The sequence below is a fragment of the Ovis aries genome, chromosome 3 (genome assembly GCF_016772045.2).
Source record: "Ovis aries strain OAR_USU_Benz2616 breed Rambouillet chromosome 3, ARS-UI_Ramb_v3.0, whole genome shotgun sequence".
Lineage (NCBI taxonomy): Eukaryota > Metazoa > Chordata > Mammalia > Artiodactyla > Bovidae > Ovis > Ovis aries.
The window spans coordinates 61,013,428-61,033,375 of NC_056056.1; the positions used below are offsets into that span (position 1 = coordinate 61,013,428).

General features: G+C 50.8%; 1 protein-coding gene across 2 annotated transcripts in view; it reads right to left on the reverse strand.

The window, feature by feature from the left end:
* UXS1 (UDP-glucuronate decarboxylase 1) overlaps positions 1-18,652 on the reverse strand; it is a 56,634-nt gene extending 37,982 nt beyond the window's left edge. Inside the window, exons 1-4 of one of the 2 annotated variants that reach the window (XM_015094365.3) lie at positions 18,528-18,652; positions 5,414-5,441; positions 4,157-4,205; positions 3,101-3,144 (exon numbers count right to left, since the gene is read on the reverse strand). In XM_015094365.3, the coding sequence (XP_014949851.2) occupies positions 3,101-3,144; positions 4,157-4,205; positions 5,414-5,441; positions 18,528-18,621 (215 nt within the window). In that variant the 5' untranslated portion in view covers positions 18,622-18,652. Of the gene's footprint in view, positions 1-3,100; positions 3,145-4,156; positions 4,221-5,413; positions 5,442-18,527 lie in introns of both variants that reach the window. The other variant, XM_015094363.3, reaches the window with a different exon arrangement.
* Positions 18,653-19,948: the final 1,296 nt, after the last annotated feature.

Sequence of the window (19,948 nt, forward strand, 5' to 3'; positions counted from 1 at the left end):
CAGGTCCTCGGACAGACACCGGGGCTGGGAGCTGGGCATGGGGGGGTGGGGGTCCTCTGACCGGGCACATGATTCCCCCATAAGCACTTCCAGACTCTCAAGACGTCAGTTCCCTTTGCAAACATCAAACACAGGCAGACAAGTGGGAGATGCCCAGGGGGTGGATGAGAATTCCACACTCACTGTTAGTTCTGTGACCCCCACTCCCCCTCCAGGAGAAAGGCCCCCCCCCCCAGGTGCTCCAGGCACACGGGGACTCCCTGCTCCGTGGAGCCAGGGGCACCCACAGGCCGCCTGAGCTCTGGCTGCCATGTAACTGCTTGATGCAGTGGAGGTGGGAGGACAGCAGAGCAAAGCCTGGCACTGGCCAGGGCACCTCACACCTGCCCGGCCCCCTTCTGTGTGTGAGGACCCCACACCCCTGGCTCAAGTCCCAGTCTGAGCTCCCAGCAGCTTCACGCACAGCTGACCCAGCTCCGTCCCACCTCCCAGGCCTGCCAGTCTGCGCCTTCTCCCGATCCTCCTGGCGCCTCCCTTCCCTCACCCACTGAGGTTCATCCTCTGCAGTGTTTATAGACAGTGTCACCGGGAGCGGACCAGGGCTGCACTTGGGACAGAAGGGGTGGGAGGAACAGTGGGTGAGGCAGGGGTGGGGCCCAAATGTGGACACTGAAATCCACGTTCATCCAAGTGATGAGCTTAGAACAGTACCTGAGCAAAAACTTAACATAGAATTAGATATGCTATCTATACATGGGGCTTCCTTGGTGGCTCAGTTGTAAACAAATTTCAAATCCTGCCAATGCAGGAGACACAGAAGATGTGGGTTCGATCCCTGGGCTTGGAAGATGTCCTAGATGAGGAAACAGCAACCCACTCCAGTATTCTTGCCTGGAGAATCCCATGGACAGATAAGCCTGGTGGGCTACAGTCCATGGGGGTTACAAAGAGTCGGACAGAACTGAGCAACAATTTAACCCAGGCAGAAACAGCAAACATTTTCTTGCAGGAAATAAACTTAAAAGAAAACTGCTTCAAAGAGTGTGTGCTACGCCTCTGGTTTACAAAACACGAAAACACCACACTAGCTGGGTTTCGCGCCTTGTTTCTCTTCCATGTGTAGCGACTGAGTTTCAGATCCCACATATGTGACTGTGTTACTAAACTTTGAAAAAATGATCTCACTGCCCTCATTTCTTGCTTTGAGAACCCAGGGCACAGAGGTCCAGGAGCCAAGCAATGGCCCGCCCAGGCCACAGTGACAGAGCTGGGTGACCAAGGTGGCCAGGCCCGGGGCCCCATGCTGGGTGGGCAGGGCAAGGCATGGGCTTCTTCTAAGCCTGGAGCCCCTTTAAAACTCTGCTCAGGTGTCGGCTCAGCCACGTATCTGTGTATTCAAGCACCTTCTCCTGAGCACCTATTCTAGGCCACGCTCTGTCCTGGGGACACACTGGCCACAGGGCAGACGTGGGAGCCCGCCCACCAGAGCCTATGTTTCTGAGTGAGAAGCAGCGAGAAGACAGGAGGAGTTGTGAATTCAGTAATAATGGACCTTCCTTCACCCCCAAATCAATCCTGCAGTCATTACTTACCCTATTTCAGACTCGAACCTTCCTGTTTATTAGCACAGCCTCAGTACTTAGAATTTTTTTTTTTTAATCAAAGGTTTTATTTTTTTGGCCGTGCTGCATAGCATGTGGGATCTTAGTTCTTCAGCCAGGGATCAAACCCATGTCTCCTGCAGCAGACGCTCTGAGTCTTAACCACTGGACCACCAGGCAAGTCCCTAGAATTTTAATTAGCATTGAAAGTGAAAGTGTTAGTTGCTCAGCCGTTGACTCTTTACAGCTCCACAGACTGTAGCCCACCAGGCACCTCTGTCCATGGCAAAAATGTTGGAGTGGGTTGCCATTTCCTTCTCCAGGGTATCTTATCGACCCAGGGATTGAACCCAGGTCTTCTGCACTGTAGATGGATTCTTTATCGTTTGAGCTACCAGGGAAGCCCTAATTATCTTTATTACCTGCTATCTATCCAAAGAATATTAAAAGATGGGGAGATGGAATCAAGCACATAATCAAGTTATTAGGGCGTGTGATCAAGAAGACAGAAAGACTGCAGAGTCACAACACTGTGGATCAACTATACTTCAGGAAAATTTAAAAAAGAAATCAAACTTGCCTGCATATGAGAACAACTTGGGGAAATCTGCAAATCCCCAAAGCCCAGTCTGCACGCTCAGTTACATCATAACTTCACGGAGTACGGCCCAGGGGGTCAGTACTCTTTTCTTAAAAAAAAAAACAAAAAACAAAAAACGGTCCATAGCGTCCACAACCCAGGCTCCTGAGATAGCACTGATCCCCGAGTCTTCCTGTGTAAACGGGCCCTGACCTCTCAAATGCATCCTTCCTTCTTGTGGGCCCAGGGCCCCCACGTAATGAGTTCATGTTCCCTTCAGGGCCGTTCTTATGCTGCCAGGGTCAGGACGGCTGTGTGGACATCCCTAACACAAAGTCAGGAAACATGAAACGAGACAGAGCTCCGTCGGTTTCCAGCACAAGGTCACATCCACATCTGCCTTTCTAACTCCACCAGCAACCTGGTCAGCCAGAGGCCACCTGCCTGGCTCAACTACCTGGGGGACAGAACTCTTCAGGATGAGTCACCAGGGAAGCAGCCCCAAGTTACAGGTAACTCTCCTGTTTGACGGGAACGAGTTACCAGAAAATTCTTCAGGATGATGGTCATACGTGTGGCACCGAAAGGAGTCACGCAATTCTCATATTTCAAGAGATCCTGTGTGCAAAGCCACTGTCTTAGAAAAGTTACCCAAATGATTCACTTTCTTTTCAAAAAAGTTAATGTGAAAATGATCACTGGTGGGCAGATTTTTTTTCTCTTTCCGCCAACCTAAAACTTGTGGTGGGTTTCTTCTTAAACTGTTTATTTTAAAGCTTCAATTAAAATTGCTCAAACTATGGCAGTCCTGTCAAAGGCAGAATTTCTGAATCCCATCCACTGAAATGTTATAGGCAGTATAACTTCAGCACCAAATGGTGGCAAGAAAGATTAAACCACAAATAACAGGTACACATACCTCTTTTCCAAATCTCTGATTTTCTCCCTTAGTGGTTCAATGATCTGAAACAAAAATAACCAGAATCAGTTCTGAAGCAGAAACACAGTCCTCCAGCACTTCCACCCACTCTGATGTTCCAGGAGGATGGGACATGACACAAAACCGATTTCCAATTACTTCTACGATCCACCTCCAGCTTGAAATTAAGTCAGAGCCCCTAAGTCACAATTCCAGAACCAAGATGCTGAACTGCATGCTGGAATCTCTGACTCCAGAGATGCCTGAACTCTGAGGAAATTCACCTTCTTCCTTCCAGACCACACGGGCATTGTTCGATGTGGTGCAGGCTCACAAAAGCAGGTGAATCTCCACCCCTGCCTCTCTTCATGTGAGACAGAGAACCGCCAGGAGCTGCCTGTGTGTCACCTGCCGTCAGCCCAGCACACACGTCCACCGCAGGCTGTGTGTCCACCGCACCCACATGTCAGGGCTGGGGCTGCGTGGAACAACCAGCAAGTGGCTCCCAATCCCAGTGAGCGACCCCCCAACCAAGTCCGTGTTAAAACAGTCTGTCTACACAGACACTGGACTAAAACACAAGCAATTGTTCTAAACAGAAGGTGTGGAGCAGGCCAGACTTCCCGGCTCTGGTCGAGGCTCCCCCGACCCGTGTGCCCCCGCTGCCCTGTGAGCTCCCAGGGTCCTGGCATCTGAGCCCAGCCATGTTTCCATCTACACCGGCTCAGGCAAGCAGAGGCGGACCCCTGTCTCCATCCAGGTAAAGATCCTCACTGCCCTTTCTCTTCGGAACCCTGGAAAGGCTCTCCTGAAAAGTCACATAAAAGCGTGAATCCATCTTGCCTGTGGGGCAGAATTTAACATATCGCACCATTATAAATGGGCAAAGCTGACACAGAGGTGCATCCACAGCCTCACAGACAGCAAGTCTCCTCTTAAATAAGGTAGGGGATCACGGTTGGCATGATGTGGCCACAATAAAGGTACCGGCACAGACAAAGGAACTAAGTGGAGAGACAGCAGACAGAGCGGGAACAAAACAGAGAGGAGACTCACCTCTTCGATCCTGCTCTCAATTCTGAGCTCCCCGTTTTCCTGGATGGACCTGTTGAGTAGAACACTGCAAGACTGAGACAGACTGAAAGGCTCTGTGGCCACGAGGTCTACTTCTGAACAAATCACCGCAGCATGCAGCACAGCAGTGCAGAGCATCGCCTCCTCCCAAGCAATCAGCTCAGCCCAGCCCCACCCCGAGGGGAGGCCAGGGGACTGGAAAACTGGGGGGTGGGGCTCCAGGGATCGCAGCCACCTCCAGGGGGTTTCTGCTAAACTAAGATGCCGCACTTTCCTGTGATGCCCAATGTGTGATTTTAAATCAGAGGCAGGAAGTGTGTCTACAGGAGCACAAGTTCCTGCTGGGCTGTCCTGGGATTTAAGGCAAAGTGGAATTTTTCCAACTGAAAAGACTGAGCTCCTTTAATGGGACCTGAGCAGCCCTCCAGCCACATACAGAGGCCTCTGTTGGCAGACACACACCAGCCAAGGGGGAGGAGTCGGTCCCCGCAGCCCCAGCCGCCCTGCAAACCCCACTGGGCATGCCGAGCGGGTGGGGCAGAGCTACCCTCCCCACAGCCCTGTAGCCCCCGCTGTCACCACAATGTGACTGCTGTTCTTTGACTGTCACACAAGAAATACGAAGTGGAGAGGGATGGTCTTTAAATGTGAAGTTGTACTCATGGCACCAAATCTGGTTTTACAGTGAATGCCTATTACTTTGACTGGTCTTTTTTAAGAAACAACAGTTGACACAGGATTTGACTTTTACAAGGGCCCCTCGTTCTCTGTTGAGCAACACAAACGATGCCCACCCAGAGTGGAAGGTCCTCGGGCCTCTACTCCCTCGTGATGGAAGGTGGTCTTAGCATCCACTGGTCTGCTCTTCGGGCTATGGGCGGTCTCGGTTTCCCTAATGGGCTTAGGAAAGGCACCCCAGGACTCGGTCTAACCACCCAGAAATGCCATTTACATCTCAGGAGCCCGAAAGCCAGGAAGACGGGTGTGGACAACATCAAGGAGCCACCACTGCTGCCCAGAGACCCCTCTTCTCATCTGGGCTGACCTGGGGCAGCATGAACATTCGCTACGTCCTCCAGAGCATCCAGGAGGGAGATGCACACGGGTGTGTGAGCATCGAGGAGCTTAGTTCCACTTTTACACTGTCCTCAAATCGGCCTGTGCCACCGAGCTATGTGTGTGACAGTGGTGTGTCATTTCAGCCCAAACAGAACAGTCAAGTTATTAAAAATCAATTACCTCATGTTAATCAAGTTGCCCCAAACAGCTGTAAGAGAAAGAAAAAGGAAAAGTCAATATTTAAGTTTACAACATTCAAGGACTCCAACTAATACAACATTAATTTTTAACCTATATCTTAAAGTACACTAAGAAAACTATAGCTCAGGAAGACAGTAAAATGCACACTTTTAAAATAATAAGCCCTACTAAACTTAAGTGGGAAGATGATCCTATATATCTCCTAATTTAGAATAACATTTTGGGATCTGGAGTGCAATGGTGCACATGTTTTTTTTGGTTTTTTAATAGTTCTTATTTTGGGGGAAGGGGTATCTGGACCATTTTTAAAGTCTTTTTGAAATTTGAATGTTATAATATTGGTTTTGTTTTGTTTTGTTTTGGCCACAAGCCATGTGGGATCCTAGCTCCCTGACCAGGGATCAAACCCACACCCCCTGCATTGGAAGGCGAAGTCTCAACCACTGGACCAGCAGGGAAGACCCAGGGCAGGCATTGTGATACACAGTATGTCCAGCCTTTGGGGATGAGCCAGTCACAGAAGTTAATGAACCACGTGAATAAAAGAGATGCCAGGGCTCAGTCCCACAGCTTCCATCAAACGTCAATGAGACCCAGAGAAGCTACAGGCGGCCTGACTCTGTGGTTGGCCCTCACTCATCTCCCCTACATCAGTTTCCCCTGCAGAGCTACCTCCTGGATGACAGACACCTGAATAACTGTGAACCAGTTATAAATATTTCACCAGGGGTGACCACCGACACAGGAGACCGTGACATTCACTTGAAGCTCCCAGTCAGAGGGTTACTTCGCAAAGAAACCTTCACAGAGAATGCTGTGGCTGCTGCTCTGTCCACATCCCGACGCAGGCCCCATATGGCTGCTCCCCCAGTGCTGCTCACCTTCAGGGACCAGGTGCCTGGAGAGGCACAGAGCAAACACACACACCCTGGAGTCCAGAACTGGCGATTCTGTGAGTTTGGGTGGGGGGCGAGGTGAGGGGTGACCCCAGGCATGCTCTCACTGCATCTTCAGGTACACAGCAGGGATAACATGTTCACTGGATAGCTTTCAGGGTCCAAAATCACAATCCCCAGATCACACCCCCCGACGAGAAATTCCCACTGTTAACAAAGGAGTGTTGAAAGCATAAAAGCACAGCCCTTGTTCAAACAGAAGAAACTATGACAGCAAAAGATCAGCAATAACTAACTAAAAAGTGGCAAGTAAGCATGAAATGGGAGGCTTTTAAAATAGAGTTGAACTATATTCACTATTTGGGCTTCCCTGGTGGCTCAGATCTGGTAAAGAACCCACCTGCAGCGCGGGAGACCTGGGTTTGATCCCTGAGTCAGGAAGATCCCCTGGAGGAGGGCACAGCAACCCACTCCAGTATATTCTTGCCTGGAATATTCAATGGACAGAGAAGCCTACAGCCCATGGTGTTGCAAAGAGTCAGACACGACTGAGCACACAGCATATATTTTTCACTATTCACTAAAAGAAAAATATATATATATACACACATACACACATACACACACACACACTTTTGGACCATGTAACCTTACTTTTGAGTATTATCCTCAGGAAATAAGTATACACACAAGAAAGCTATCTTCACAAATGACAGCCTTATTTATAATTTAAAAAATGGCATAAATCACAGTATCTAACAAATTGGAGAACTACCATATAAAGTATGATATCAGTTCATCTCAGTTTAGTCACTCAGTCATGTATGACTCTTTGTGACCTCATGACTGCAGCACGCCAGGCTTCCCTGTCCATCACCAACTCCCAGGGCTTACTCAAACTCATGTCCATTGAGTCGGTGATGCCATCCAACCATCTCATCCTCTGTCGTCCTCTTTTCCTCCCACCTTCAATCTTTCCCAGCATCAGGGGCTTTTCAAATAAGTCAGTTCTTCACATCAGGTGGCCAAAGTATTGGGAGCTTCAGCTTCAACATCAGCCCTTCCAATGAATATTCAGGACTGATTTCCTTTAAGACAGACTGGTTGGATCTCCTTGCAGTCCAAGGGACTTGCAAGAGTCTTCTCCAAGACCACAGTTCAAAAGCATCAATTCTTCGGTGCTCTGTTTTCTTTATAGTCCAACTCTCACATCCATATATGACTACTGGAAAAACCACACCTTTGATTAATAGACAGACCTTTGCTGGAACAGTAATGTCTCTGCTTTTTAATATGCTGTCTAGGTTGGTCATAACTTTTTTTCCAAGGAGCGTTTTTTAATTTCATGGCTGCAGTCACCATCTGCAGTGATTTTGGAGCCCAAAAAAATAAAGTCTGTCACTGTTTCTATTGTTTCCCCACTATTTTATATGAAGTGATGGGACCAGATACCGTGATCTTAGTTTTCTGAATGTTGGGTTTTAAGCCAACTTTTTCACTCTCCTCTTTCACTTTCATCAAGAGACTCTAGTTCTTCTTCAGTTTCTGCCATAAGGGTGGTGTCATCTGCATATCTGAGGTTATTGATATTTCTCCTGGCAATCTTGATTCCAGCTTGTGCTTCATCCAGTCCAGTGTTTCTCATGATGTACTCTGCATAGAAGTTAAATAAGCAGGGTGACAATATACAGCCTTGACATACTCCTTTCCCAATTTGGAACCAGTCCGTTGTTCCACATCCAGTTCTAACTGTTGTTTTTTGACCTGTACACAGATTTCTCAGGAGGCAGGTAAGGTGGTCTGGTATTCCCATCTCTTGAAGAATTTTCCACAGTGTGTTATGATCCACACAGTCAAAGGCTTTGGCAAAGTCAATAAAGCAGAAGTACATATTTTTTTGGAACTCTCTTTTTTGATGATTCAAGGGATGTTGGCAATTTGATCTCTGGTTCCTCTGCCTTTTCTAAATCCAGCTTGAACATCTGGAAGTTCACGGTTCACATACTGTTGAAGTCTGGCTTGGAGGATTTTGAGCATTACTTTGTTAGTGTGTGAGATGAGTGCGATTGTGCAGTAGTTTGAACATCCTTTGGCATTGCCTTTCTTTGGGACTGGAATGAAAACTGACCTTTTCCAGTCCTGTGGCCACCACTGAGTTTTCCAAAGTTGCTGGCATATTGAGTGCAGCATTTTCACAGCATTCTCTTTTAGGATTTGAAATAGCTCAACTGGAATTCCATCACCTCCACTAGCTTTGTTCAGAGTGATGCTTTCTAAGGCCCTCTTGACTTTGCACTCCAGGATGTCTGGCTCTAGGTGAGTGATCACACCATTGTGGTTACCTGGGTCATGAAGATCTTTTTTGTATTGTTATTCTGTATATTCTTGCCACCTCTTCTTAATATCTTCTGCTTCTGTTAGGTCCATACCATTTCTGTCCTTTATTGTGCCCATCTTTGCAGGAAACGTTCCCTTGGTATTTCAGAATGAAATGAAGAGTACAGAATGAAGCAGGGCAAAGGCTAACAGAGTTTTGCCAAGAGAACGCACTGGTCATAGCAAACACCCTCTTCCATCAACACAAGACAAGACTCTACACATGGACATCACCAGATGGTCAATACCGAAATCAGATGGAGAAGCTCTATACTGTCAGCAAAAACAAGACCAGGAGCTGACTGTGGCTCAGATCATGAACTCCTTATTGCCAAATTCAGACTGAAATTGAAGAAAGTAGAGAAAATCACTAGACCATTCAGGTATGACCTAAATCAAATCCCTTATGATTATACAGTGGAAGTGACTAATAGATTCAAGGGATTAGATCTGATAGACAGAGTGCCTGAACAACTATGGACAGAGGTTCATGACATTGTACAGGAGGCAGTAATTACGACCATCACCAAGAAAAAGAAACGCAAAAAGGCAAAATGGTTGTCTGAGTTGACCTTACAAATAGCTGAGAATATGATATAGCCATTCATTTAATGAAATCATAAAGTCATTAAGTATGACTGTAACTATTATCAAAAAGATAAGAGATAACAAGTGTTGGCGCGGATGTAGAGGAAAGGAAACCCTAGTTCACTCACCATGGATGGGAATACAAAGTGGTGTACTATGGAAAACAGTATGGAGGTTCCTCAAAAAATTAAATATAGGACTACCATACAACCCAGGAATTCCAATTCTGGGCATTTATCCAAAGGCAATGAAAACACTAATTCAAAAGGATACATGCAACTCCATGCTCTTCGCAGCACTATACAATAGCCAGGACATGGAAGCAACCTAAGTGTTCAAGAAATAAGGGTGGACAAGGAATATATGTGGTGAATATATACAATGGAATAGGTTTCAGCCGTCACAAGAAAGAAATCCTGACAACTGCAGTAACATGGATGGATCTTCAGGACACTGCGCTAAGTGAAATAAGTCCGGGAAAGACAAATGTACGATCTCACTTATGTGCGTGCATAGTAAGTCGCACAGTCGTGTGCAATTCTTTGCATCCCCATGGACTGTGGCCTGCCAGGCTCCTCTGTTCCTGGGATTCTCCAGGCAGTCATACTGGAGAGGGCTGCCATGCCCTCCTCCAGGGGGTCTCACTTACATGTAGAATCTAAAGACAAACAACAAAAACCTAAGCTCACAGATACAGAGAACAGACTACTGGCTGCCAGAGGTGGAGGTTGGTGAAGTGGGTGAAATAGGTGAATGCAGTTAAGATGAATCCTAGGAACTGAAACACACACTCCTGTATACAAAACAGAGCACAGGGAAGTCTACTCAATACTTTGTAAGACCTGTATGGGAAGAGAAGGTCAAGGCAGACCTGCTTGCAGGGCCTCTGGAAGTGGACCCTCCAGTCCCGCTGTCTGAGTCCCAGCCATCATCCCAGATAACACCAAAAAGAGAACAGACTCTTCAAACTCCCACCCTCACAGAGCTATAAGCATGGTGAACCACTGCCGCTCCATCCCACCAGGTCCTGAGGTGGTCACTTATGCAGCACAACCACCAGAACCAGAGCACAGACAGGAACCTAGCCTTTAATTCCCTGTCAACCCTGGATCTGGGCTACACTCCTCCCAGTGCCCAGCACCCACATCACAGGCCCAGGGTGCCCACCTGGGCAGAACACCTGGCTCCAGACTGAAGTTCTGGGGGACCCTGCACCCCAACCACGCAGGCTGCCTGCCTTGTGATCAAAGCATTAAGCATGCCCAGGACAGTGATGCCCTGCTCACCCCACGAACCCCGACAACCCCGGCCCCAGAGAAGCAGACACCTGCCTGCCCTGAATAAACTCCACAGTGGCACAAAGCATCGTCAGTTTAACAAGAGAAGCATCGGAAGAGCTGTTTAAACAGATCAGAAGGTTCAAATCAAAGATACTCTTCTGCTAAAATTCTCCAACTACGAAATGAGGTTATCAGAGGAGGGAACCTCCCCCTCAGCTCCCCTGAAAGAATCAGGTGCTCAGGCTCAGACAGCATCACACACAGAAGAGCGGGGAGCCTTTCTGCTCCCTGACCTGGAGAGAGCTGACCCCAAACCCCACTCCTGTGTCTAACTGGCCAGGCCTGCATTCACCCATGTGGTTACACAGGAGGAAGCTGCCCAGGTGAGGTGACCTGGGGAGCCCAGCAGGCTGGTAAGCTAGCATCCTTCACAGGCCGCATGTGGGGCACTGTTTGTGGGGCCCTGCGCCAACCCTGCACTATCCCCGTCCCCAGGCTGGCCTCCGGGATGAGCCTCAGAACAGGCTCCCCAGTTCTCTGCTCTGTAGCCCCAGCAGTCCCCACTGGCAGGTCCGAGCTCCAGTGATAAAACACCTTTGAGTGACTCACAGACTTTCCTAAGAAAACCACACTAACATTCCCATGGGAAAATTTTTTTTGCCCGAAGATGTTCCCGTTTTTTGAACAAAATGGTTAAAAAGGCAAGAAACTGTAGGCTTTGTAGATGACATTTGTTCCTTCAAAAAGTCTTCACGTGTAAAATGTCACTAAGTGAGATGGGAAACCCAGAAGGGAAACCTCCTAGAAACCATTTCTGCTGTCACACGAGACTCATGTTTAAAATGCCAAGCGGGCATAGCTGCTCAGAGATGGAGCTGGGGAACACTAGGAAGAACCTTCTGGGCTCGGGCATTACTGCAATCCCCACAGCTTGCAGTGAGAGAGCTCAAAGGATGGTCCCTCGAGGTCTGCTGAGGAGCCGAGGGGTTCTGTCCATCCAGGCAGGGGAGGGCCTCGCTTGCAAAGGACAGGGTGACCAATGAAATCCCCCAACTGGCCAGTTAGCAAACCCCAAATCCAATGGTCACTTCGAGGAATCCTGCAGGACACCTGGACGATTCTTAAGAACCATGTGGGAAAACAGGAAAACTGTGCTAAGGTCTGTTTCCACTCCCAGAACACAGCTGACTCCCAGAGTGTGGGTTTTCCACATTACCGACCAGCCCTCCAGCCCTGTGGACACTAATGACCTGCGCTGAGCGCAGACCCCACAGGCAAGGGGCCCAGGCCCACAGGACACCCCACTTCAGATGCCTGCCTCCAGGCCCAGGGCCACCTGTGCTTCTGACTAACCGACCAGCTCTGGTTTGATCATTTTCTAGAAAGGACTCAGAGAAACAGCTTCCTTACAACGACTAGTTCGTCGTGAAGGCTACAGCTCAGGAAAGAAGGTCTGGTGTGGGGGGAGGGTGGGGGCAATCTGAGCCTCACCTACTGGGAAGCCATCAGATCTCATTGTTGAGGAGTTTCTTTTATTTTTCACAAAGCTCCACCTTCAGCTCCAACCCCTTCCTGGAGGTGGGTGGGTAAGGCTGAAAGTGACCTGCCTCCATCCCAGGCCAACCTAGGGCCCACCCTGAGTCACCCCCTGGGCAAATATTCAGAGTGATCAGAGGGGGCTTCTTAGAAACAACAGAAGACGCACCTACGGCTTGGGAACGCCTGAGGGTTCTGGGAGACCTGTGCCACAAAGGGACCGAGACCACAGACATTTTTCCTCTGTTCCTCCCAAGGCGTGAGAAAACAATTGTGATTCACTCCCCAAAGGCCAGCTGACATTCCCACTAGATGAAGAGTTCTTAAAACGAGGAGAAAGGCGACACAAAGTTCAACAGAAAAGTGGGCAAAAATGGAACAGTTTTCAGAAGAAGAGGTATTAACAGTCTTTTAATGCTTGCAAAGATGCTCAACATCACTCCTATGAAAAAGGAGTCCCCTTGAAGCAGGACGGACCATTTCTGCCTGGTATGCCATCCACAAGCTCTGATGGTGTGTGTGGTGGGGGGGCGGAGGGTGGGCACAGCTGTTCTGGGACATGGCTGGGGGAAGCGGGCACAAGCTTGCTCACTGCGGTGGTTATTTCTAAGAGCAGGGCATCTGAAATAAGGAAAGTGTCCTGCACAGGAGGTGGTCATGGAGAGTTCAGGGCATGTACGTGCGAGTGACAGAGCAAGGGTGCGCTCCATACACTGATGCCAGAGCTTTCCAGGAAATACAATGCAGGGAAGAAAGAGAACAAAATGGTCCAGGTGGTTTGACACCTTCTGGGAATGATGAATAGCATGTGCTTCTACACACGCAGATGAATGCCTGCATTTGCAAAGAGAAACCTAAGATGCATAAAACGGACTAGTAACAATGGGAAAGAGGGTGGGGCCAGCAATTGCAGCAAGACAAGTCTGCACATAACTTTTCATTCAGTCTGACTTCTGAACCATGTAAATGGCTTATACGTTTTAACAACTGGAAAGAAAAAAGCAAATCCTAAAGTAAACGGAACACAAACAAACAAACAAAAAGGAACATGACTTGTATCAGGCACAGAAAAACACTTTTCACGGAGCGTTTTCGACACAGTAACAGCACACCCTGAGCAAGACAGAGTCAAAGGACAAAAGGAATGCCAGAGGAATTCTGAATTTTCTTGGTACTGGTAATGATGCAGTAATTCTGAAACTGTTTTGCCTGGTGGTACGCATCAAAAGAGTTTGGACTGATGTCAGAGACGATTTTCATTGTGGGAAGAAGGAACTAGCAAGATGGGAAGGAGGAAGAACCTCGTCATGACTTAAATTGGGGGTAGCAGCATAAACTCATGGTGGGAAAAAATCTGTACCTGGCTCCATCCACTAAGGGCACCTCAGCCAGTGCTGAGACCCTGAGTTCAAGTCCACACTCTCCACTGAAAGGAAGCAGAATGCCTTGGAAGAGTGGCTGCTCCATCCACTAAGGGCACCTCAGCCAGTGCTGAGACCCGGAGTGTTAGTCCACACTCTTCCCTGGAAGGAAGTAGGGCACCTTGGAGGAGTGGCTGATTGCAGGTGTGGGCATGGAAAACACAGGATGAGCACGGAGCATCTGCAGATCAAGGAAGTGCTCAAAGACTGGGAGAATCTCTGAGTCCTCAGTGATTAAAAAAAAAAAAAGAGGGGTGTAAAATCAATGGTGTCCTCAAAACATGTCCACAACCTAATTCCTAGAACCTGGGGATCTGATTTGGAAAAAGGGTCTCAGCAGGTGTAATTTAGCATCTTGAGACCAAAGATAACCCTAAATTATCCTGTTGGGCCCTCCATCCACTGACCCGTGTCCTTATGAAGGACAGGGAAGACAAGGCAGGCAGAAGGGGGAGGAGCCCTGGGAGCAGCACAGAAGAGTGAAGCGCCTGCAGCCTGTGGAGGGTGAGGAAGGAGCCTGCCTGGTACACCCGGACATGGGGCACCTGCCAGCTGCAGCCCTGCCCAGTCCCATCTCTGCAGAGGGTAGGATGGAGGATCTGCAGCAGGCGAGCCCCTGTCAGCCGGCGAGATGACTAGGGTACCACTCAGCCCCACAGCTCTCCCTTGGGGCCCCTGAGATGTCCAGGCAACCTAGCACTGAGTGATCCACCAACAAAGGAGGCAGCTGAGGGTCTGGGGCAGTGGGGGGCCCTCCACTCACCTAGGATCCGCTCAAATGGAGCAGATGGCCCAGGGTCCCTCCCAGGAAAACCTCCCAGGAAAAAGGAACCCCCCAAAGGAAAGAGACCCTTCATGTGAAGGAAAGAGAGCCAAGGACCACCAAGCAGAAGACTCTGAAACAAAGACCACATGCTTTAGTTTTTTAAATTAAGAGAAAAAAAGTCTCATGAGCAAAAAATAATAGCAAAAACAAACGTTTTACATCACTGGAAGAGTTCGGTTATAAAGATTACAAGTTCCCGAAAAGTTGAGCAAGAGTCTAAAATGACAGACGTGAAGAAACAAAATGGATGAGACCTGGCAACCCCAGACCTGTGGGAGAATGTTCCAGGGAGTGGGGTAGCCAAAGGGCAGTTCAGAAGTTTTCAGAACTGCAAAGCAAGGACCCTGGTGGCCAGGGCTTGGAGGTGCCTGGCACATGTCACCAGCATCCGTGGACTGGCAGGTGCCCCTGGTTCCCCCCCTGCCGCCCACCCCTGGCCCCAGCACAGAGGCCTCACTCTGGGAGGGGCTCTGCATGTGAGCACCGTGGTCCTGAAGGAGGCCAGTGATCCACCGCAGGGATACCATTCACAAGGACACACTCTGGGCACACAGGCCAAGAGAGGCCACCAGAGTGAGGAGGGACCAAGCCCAAGCCAAGGTGTGTGGTGGAAGGATGGCATCGGGGCAGAAGGGAGCACCTAGGATCTCTCAGCAGAAATCAAGTCGCAGAGAGAGAGAGGGGTGCCGGCTGGAGCCTGGAGCCTGGACCCAGGAGGGACGGAGACTTGCCTGAGAGGCTTTGAGGGGCCTTTTCTAGAATTCTGTACCACCTGCCCATCACTTAAATGTGAAGACAGAGAAGGCACGGCCAACACCTGCCAATCCTCCTCCCTGACATCAGGTGAGGTAAGTAAAGGGACAGGTGATCTCCAGGCCAACAGAGCCGGGCAGCTGAGGCCAGGGGCCTCGCCTCGGGGAAATCTTGGGGGAGATGATACGGGTGACAAGCGCTAGAGTCCAGTGTGTTAACACAGCAGAGTCATCAGCTCCAGGAAGAGCAAAAGGTGACGGGCATACAACCTGGCTCAGTGGATTACACTTAGTCGTACTGTGAACACCGGATGCTGTACTCAGGCCCTCAGTCGTGTCTGACTCTTTGCAAAGCCATTGATGTAGCCTGCCAGGCTCCTCTGTCCACAGGACTCTCCAGGCAAGAACACTGGAGTGGGCTATCATTTCCTCCTCCAGCATTTAGTCATACGCATAAACATGAAATGCTGACCTCCTCAAAATCACACTAAGTCTATGTGGGGGTGAGCATGGGTGGGGGGAAAGTAAAGAGAATAGTCACAAGGTATACAACAGTATCTACAAATGAAAAACTGGGAAGCATAGGATGCTATGGCACAAACACCAAGATCATCAGTTCAGAGAAGAGAAGCACCTGCCCCTGGGCAGGGAAGAGATGCCCGGGGACACCAAGAAACCAGGCAAGGGCAATCTGACTTTCTAAACTGTACTCATGTCAAAAACACTACAGGTAATTCCAGCTGAGTCTCTGCCTAGGGATTCCTAGGAGCAGGTTGGTGTGACTCTCAATCAGGCCTCTGAGCTCCTCTAACCAGTGACCAGCACTGACCTGAGGGCTACAAGGACTGGAAGTCCATAGGAGAAAACACGTGCAGGCAAAGAACCCAGGGCAGCATAAGCTGGCCGTGCTCAGGCCCTGGGCCCTAGACTGAAGAGTTACGTGCCAGCAGGGAGGAGGATGGGCCCGCACGGGCTCAAGAAACAGAGGAAGATGGGAGAGAGCCTGAGAGGACCAGGGAGAGACTTTCCAGAAGGGGCTGTGTCATTTGGCAGCCAGGACAGTTTTCTCAAACAAGGAGACAAGATTATTACATTAACCAAGGAGAGCCAAGACTAGAAATCACCGCTCTTGGACACTGTCAGGAGTCACCATCTCGCTTTTCCTATAAAGCATCTTGGAGTTACCATCCCACGCCCATTACAGACACTGCCTGCACACCTATCTTAAACCTCACAGTTAAATTCACCCATACAGTGAGCTGGCACAAGGCCCGCCTGTCCCAGCCTGTCAGCCAAGGCAGCCTCATCACCACTTCATGTTTACGCTCCAACCCCCCCCCACTTCCCGCCCCCCGCCATTCTCTGCATTCCTAGAACACGCCCTGCTCTGGATGCCACAGGGCGTCCCACTCTTTGCGACCCTATGGACTGCAGCCTGCCAGGCTCCTCTGTCCATGGGATTCTCCAGGCAAGGATACTGGAGTGGGTTGCCATGGCCTCCTCCAGGGAATCTTCCTGACCCAGGGATGGAAGCCAAGTCTCCAGCAGTGGCAGGTGGGTTCATTACCACTAGCGCCACCTCGGAAGCCCATTAACTCCCACACATGCCTCACTTCTCAGCTCAAGCCTCACTTCCACGAGAAAATGTGCAGGTTCCCCTTGTCACGAGTCCTCGTGCATTCCTTCCCTTCCTTCCTACCAGTTTGTAATTTCACCCTCATTTAGGTGAGAATCTAATTTGTGGCCAACTCACCATCTAAGCCAGTGGTTCTCAAGTGCAGGGTCCCCCAGAACACACCAACAGTATGTGAGGTGAAACTATTAGTTGGGCCACAGCCCAGACCTACTGAATCAGAAGCTTGAGCTGGGAGGCAGCAGCCTGTGTTTGGAAAGCCCTCCAGGTGATTCCGATGCACACAGCAGGTTGAGAAACACTGCCCAGGTGTTCTGCACGCCTTGGGGATCCCTGGGACCTAGCACAGGGACAAAGACAAGGGCTTGGCAGACAAAAGTAAGGACCCAGGAGGATTTCCTGATCTGCAGAATGGTGAACGACATTCCACGACCTCTGACCTGCAGAAGCCTCAAAATCAACATGGAACCTGCGGGCAGACCTGGGTTCCAGTCCCAGGTCCCCAGCCCTTCTGGGTTCAAATTCTTGGTCTTTGTAGCTTCTCACCTGTGTGATCATCATTTGCCTAATTTCTCTTGGTCTTAAAAGATTCACCTCTAGAATGCCAATAACTAGGAACTATTTCCCAGGACTGCTGATACTTAAATGAGACAAAGAAACAGACTCACCACACATGGGGAGACTGGAAGCAAGTTTGAACATTGTTCCTATAGTCCTAACAGGAATTACGCAACTTGAGGCAGTCTTCCCCCTGGGGTCTCCGCTTCCTGACTCAAGACTGGCATACACTTCAGAAGCCATCTTCCTCCTCGGCAGACACTTGCATCTAACAGCCCTCCGCTGGGCTGTAGACAGGCCAAGTCTCAATGACTGCGCATCTGCCTAGAGCTCAACTGAAGCCACGTCCGGAGGCCCCCCTCAACTCCGGAGTCAGACCTCGGTAACTCAACCGGTGAGCAGGTGTTTCGTCTCAGCGTGGATCAGCCTCGTGGCTAGGATTCAAACGAGCTCACACTTGGTCCAATTTTGGTACTTGGGGAAATATTTATAGCATCAAGGAAAACACATTCCCATCCAATAGTTTTTTTTTTTTTTTTTTAAGGGATGGCTTCTGCCTCTAAGACACAGGGTGTACCACCTGTCAGCAAAGTGTCCCCTCCTGCCCTCTGTCCCGCAGCCTCCGGAGTGATGACAGGGGAACCACACAAAATGGAGCGGCGCCGAGACACCCTGCCCCCGCGCTGCGCCTCAGCTCTGGGTCGACCCGCACCCTCAGAACACAGGCGCGGGGAACCCCTGGGGCGTGCGGAGACCTGGGCTCGGTGACCCCCAGCCTTGGCGCCAGTACCCCTGGAGCGGACAACTGGGCGCGGGGATGCCCCTAGGCGCCAGGATTCCCCCCGCCCCTAGGTGCAGATACCTGGGGGCAGAAAGCCCCCCTGGGCGTACAGACACTTGGGCGCCAGGACCCCCGGGCGTCAGACCCGTGGGCTCCAGGACCCCTGGGCTCGGCCGCGGGCCGGCGGGGTCGGGCGAGACACTGGGCTCCCAGCAGCCAAACGCTCAGTAATTTTCCTGGGAGCAGACAGCCGCGATGGGGGCTCTGCCAGCAGACAGCCTTCGCAGCCCCGCGTCCCACCCGGCGGCGCCGCACGCTCGGGAGCCGTGGACCACAGCCCGATGTGCGGCGGGGCCGAGGGCCGAGGGTCCGCTGTTCGGCTGCCGGCCGCACGCGGAGCGGGAGGGAGCAGGCCGCGGGCGGGAATGAATGGCCGAAGCACTCACAGGCCACGTAGGCGAGCAACGCGATGCCCAGCAGCAGCTTCATCCTCCTGCGGCTGACAGCGGACGCTAGGCGAAGCAGCGGCTGGCTCAGCATCCCGGGCCGCGCGCTGCGGCCGCCCGACTCCAAGCGCGGCGGCGGGGGCGGCCCGGAGGCCCCGCCCCGCCCCGCGCGCGCTTCCTGCCGGCGGGGTCCGCGCGCATGCTCCGCGTTCGCCCCGCCCCACTCCGCAGGCGCAGTGCGGCGGCCCCAGCGGGCTCCGTGTGCGCATGCGCGAGCGAAAGCGTGGACGCCGCGGTGGGCGGTGCGCCCCAGACCCGGGTACCAGCGCACCAGGCGGTCGCCGGGCTGGTTTGTGCTATATTTGGGCAGGTGTTTGGAGTTCTTTACCCTCTCACTCTGAAAGTTACCTGTTCTCCCGACTTCTTTAGTTGAAACAGCGGCAACGATTAGTCCCCTACATATCACTGATGTCCAGATTCCGTGCGTTTTCCCCTCTGATCGGCTAGGACGTCTTCCTTCTAAAAATAAGGCGTTTATTATTATTATTTTTAAAAGTAGTGCTAGTGATGTAGAGTGAGGATAGACTAGGAAGGAAAGGGTGGACCGCGCTGTTTGCCTGCAGAAAAACGGATGCCTCATTGCAGGAGAGTGAGTGCACTAGCCGTAGCTATGCGTCGAGAGCACACGGATGCACCCGCTGTCCTGGCTCATTTCTTCCATAAGCGGGTATTGCATGCCTGCTCTCAGCGAGGAGCTGTGCCCAGGGACGCACAGATGCCAAAGCAGTCCTGGACCCGCGGGGAGCTGGGTCCCTGGCGGGGGAAGACAGGGGCTCCGGACCTTAGCCAAACCTGGGGTGGAGCGACCCGGAGGGAGACCCAAAGTGCAGGGGCTGCAGGCTGACCTTGTAGACCCTGCAGAGCGGCCCGCAGCGCCTCTAACCTCTGTGGACGCCGGGCTCTTTTGCTAAACAGTCGAATGCCCTTCTTCAACTTTGTTATAAACCTCCGAGAAAAATAACCATCACAATTAGCAATAAATCAAAGCAGTAATTGGTTACATCCTTCTAGCTACTCAGCACAAATGCCATGACTCTGTGATTGTAAGACAGCCTTCCCCGTTCCAGTTCTCTCCATTAACCTTGAGAACTGTGGAACAAGAGGAAAATCTCTAAGCCCTTTCCCGGACATGACTGAGCGACTACACTTTGACTTTTCACTTTCATGCATTGGAGAAGGAAATGGCAACCCACTCCAGTATTCTTGCCTAGAGAATCCCAGGGATGGGGGAGCCTGGTGGGCTGCCATCTCTGGGGTCGCACAGAGTCAGACACAACTGAAGCGACTTAGCAGCAGCAGCAGCAGAGGACGATACTCACATCTGAAGTGGCCTCCTGTCAGGACGGCCACTCCTCAACACG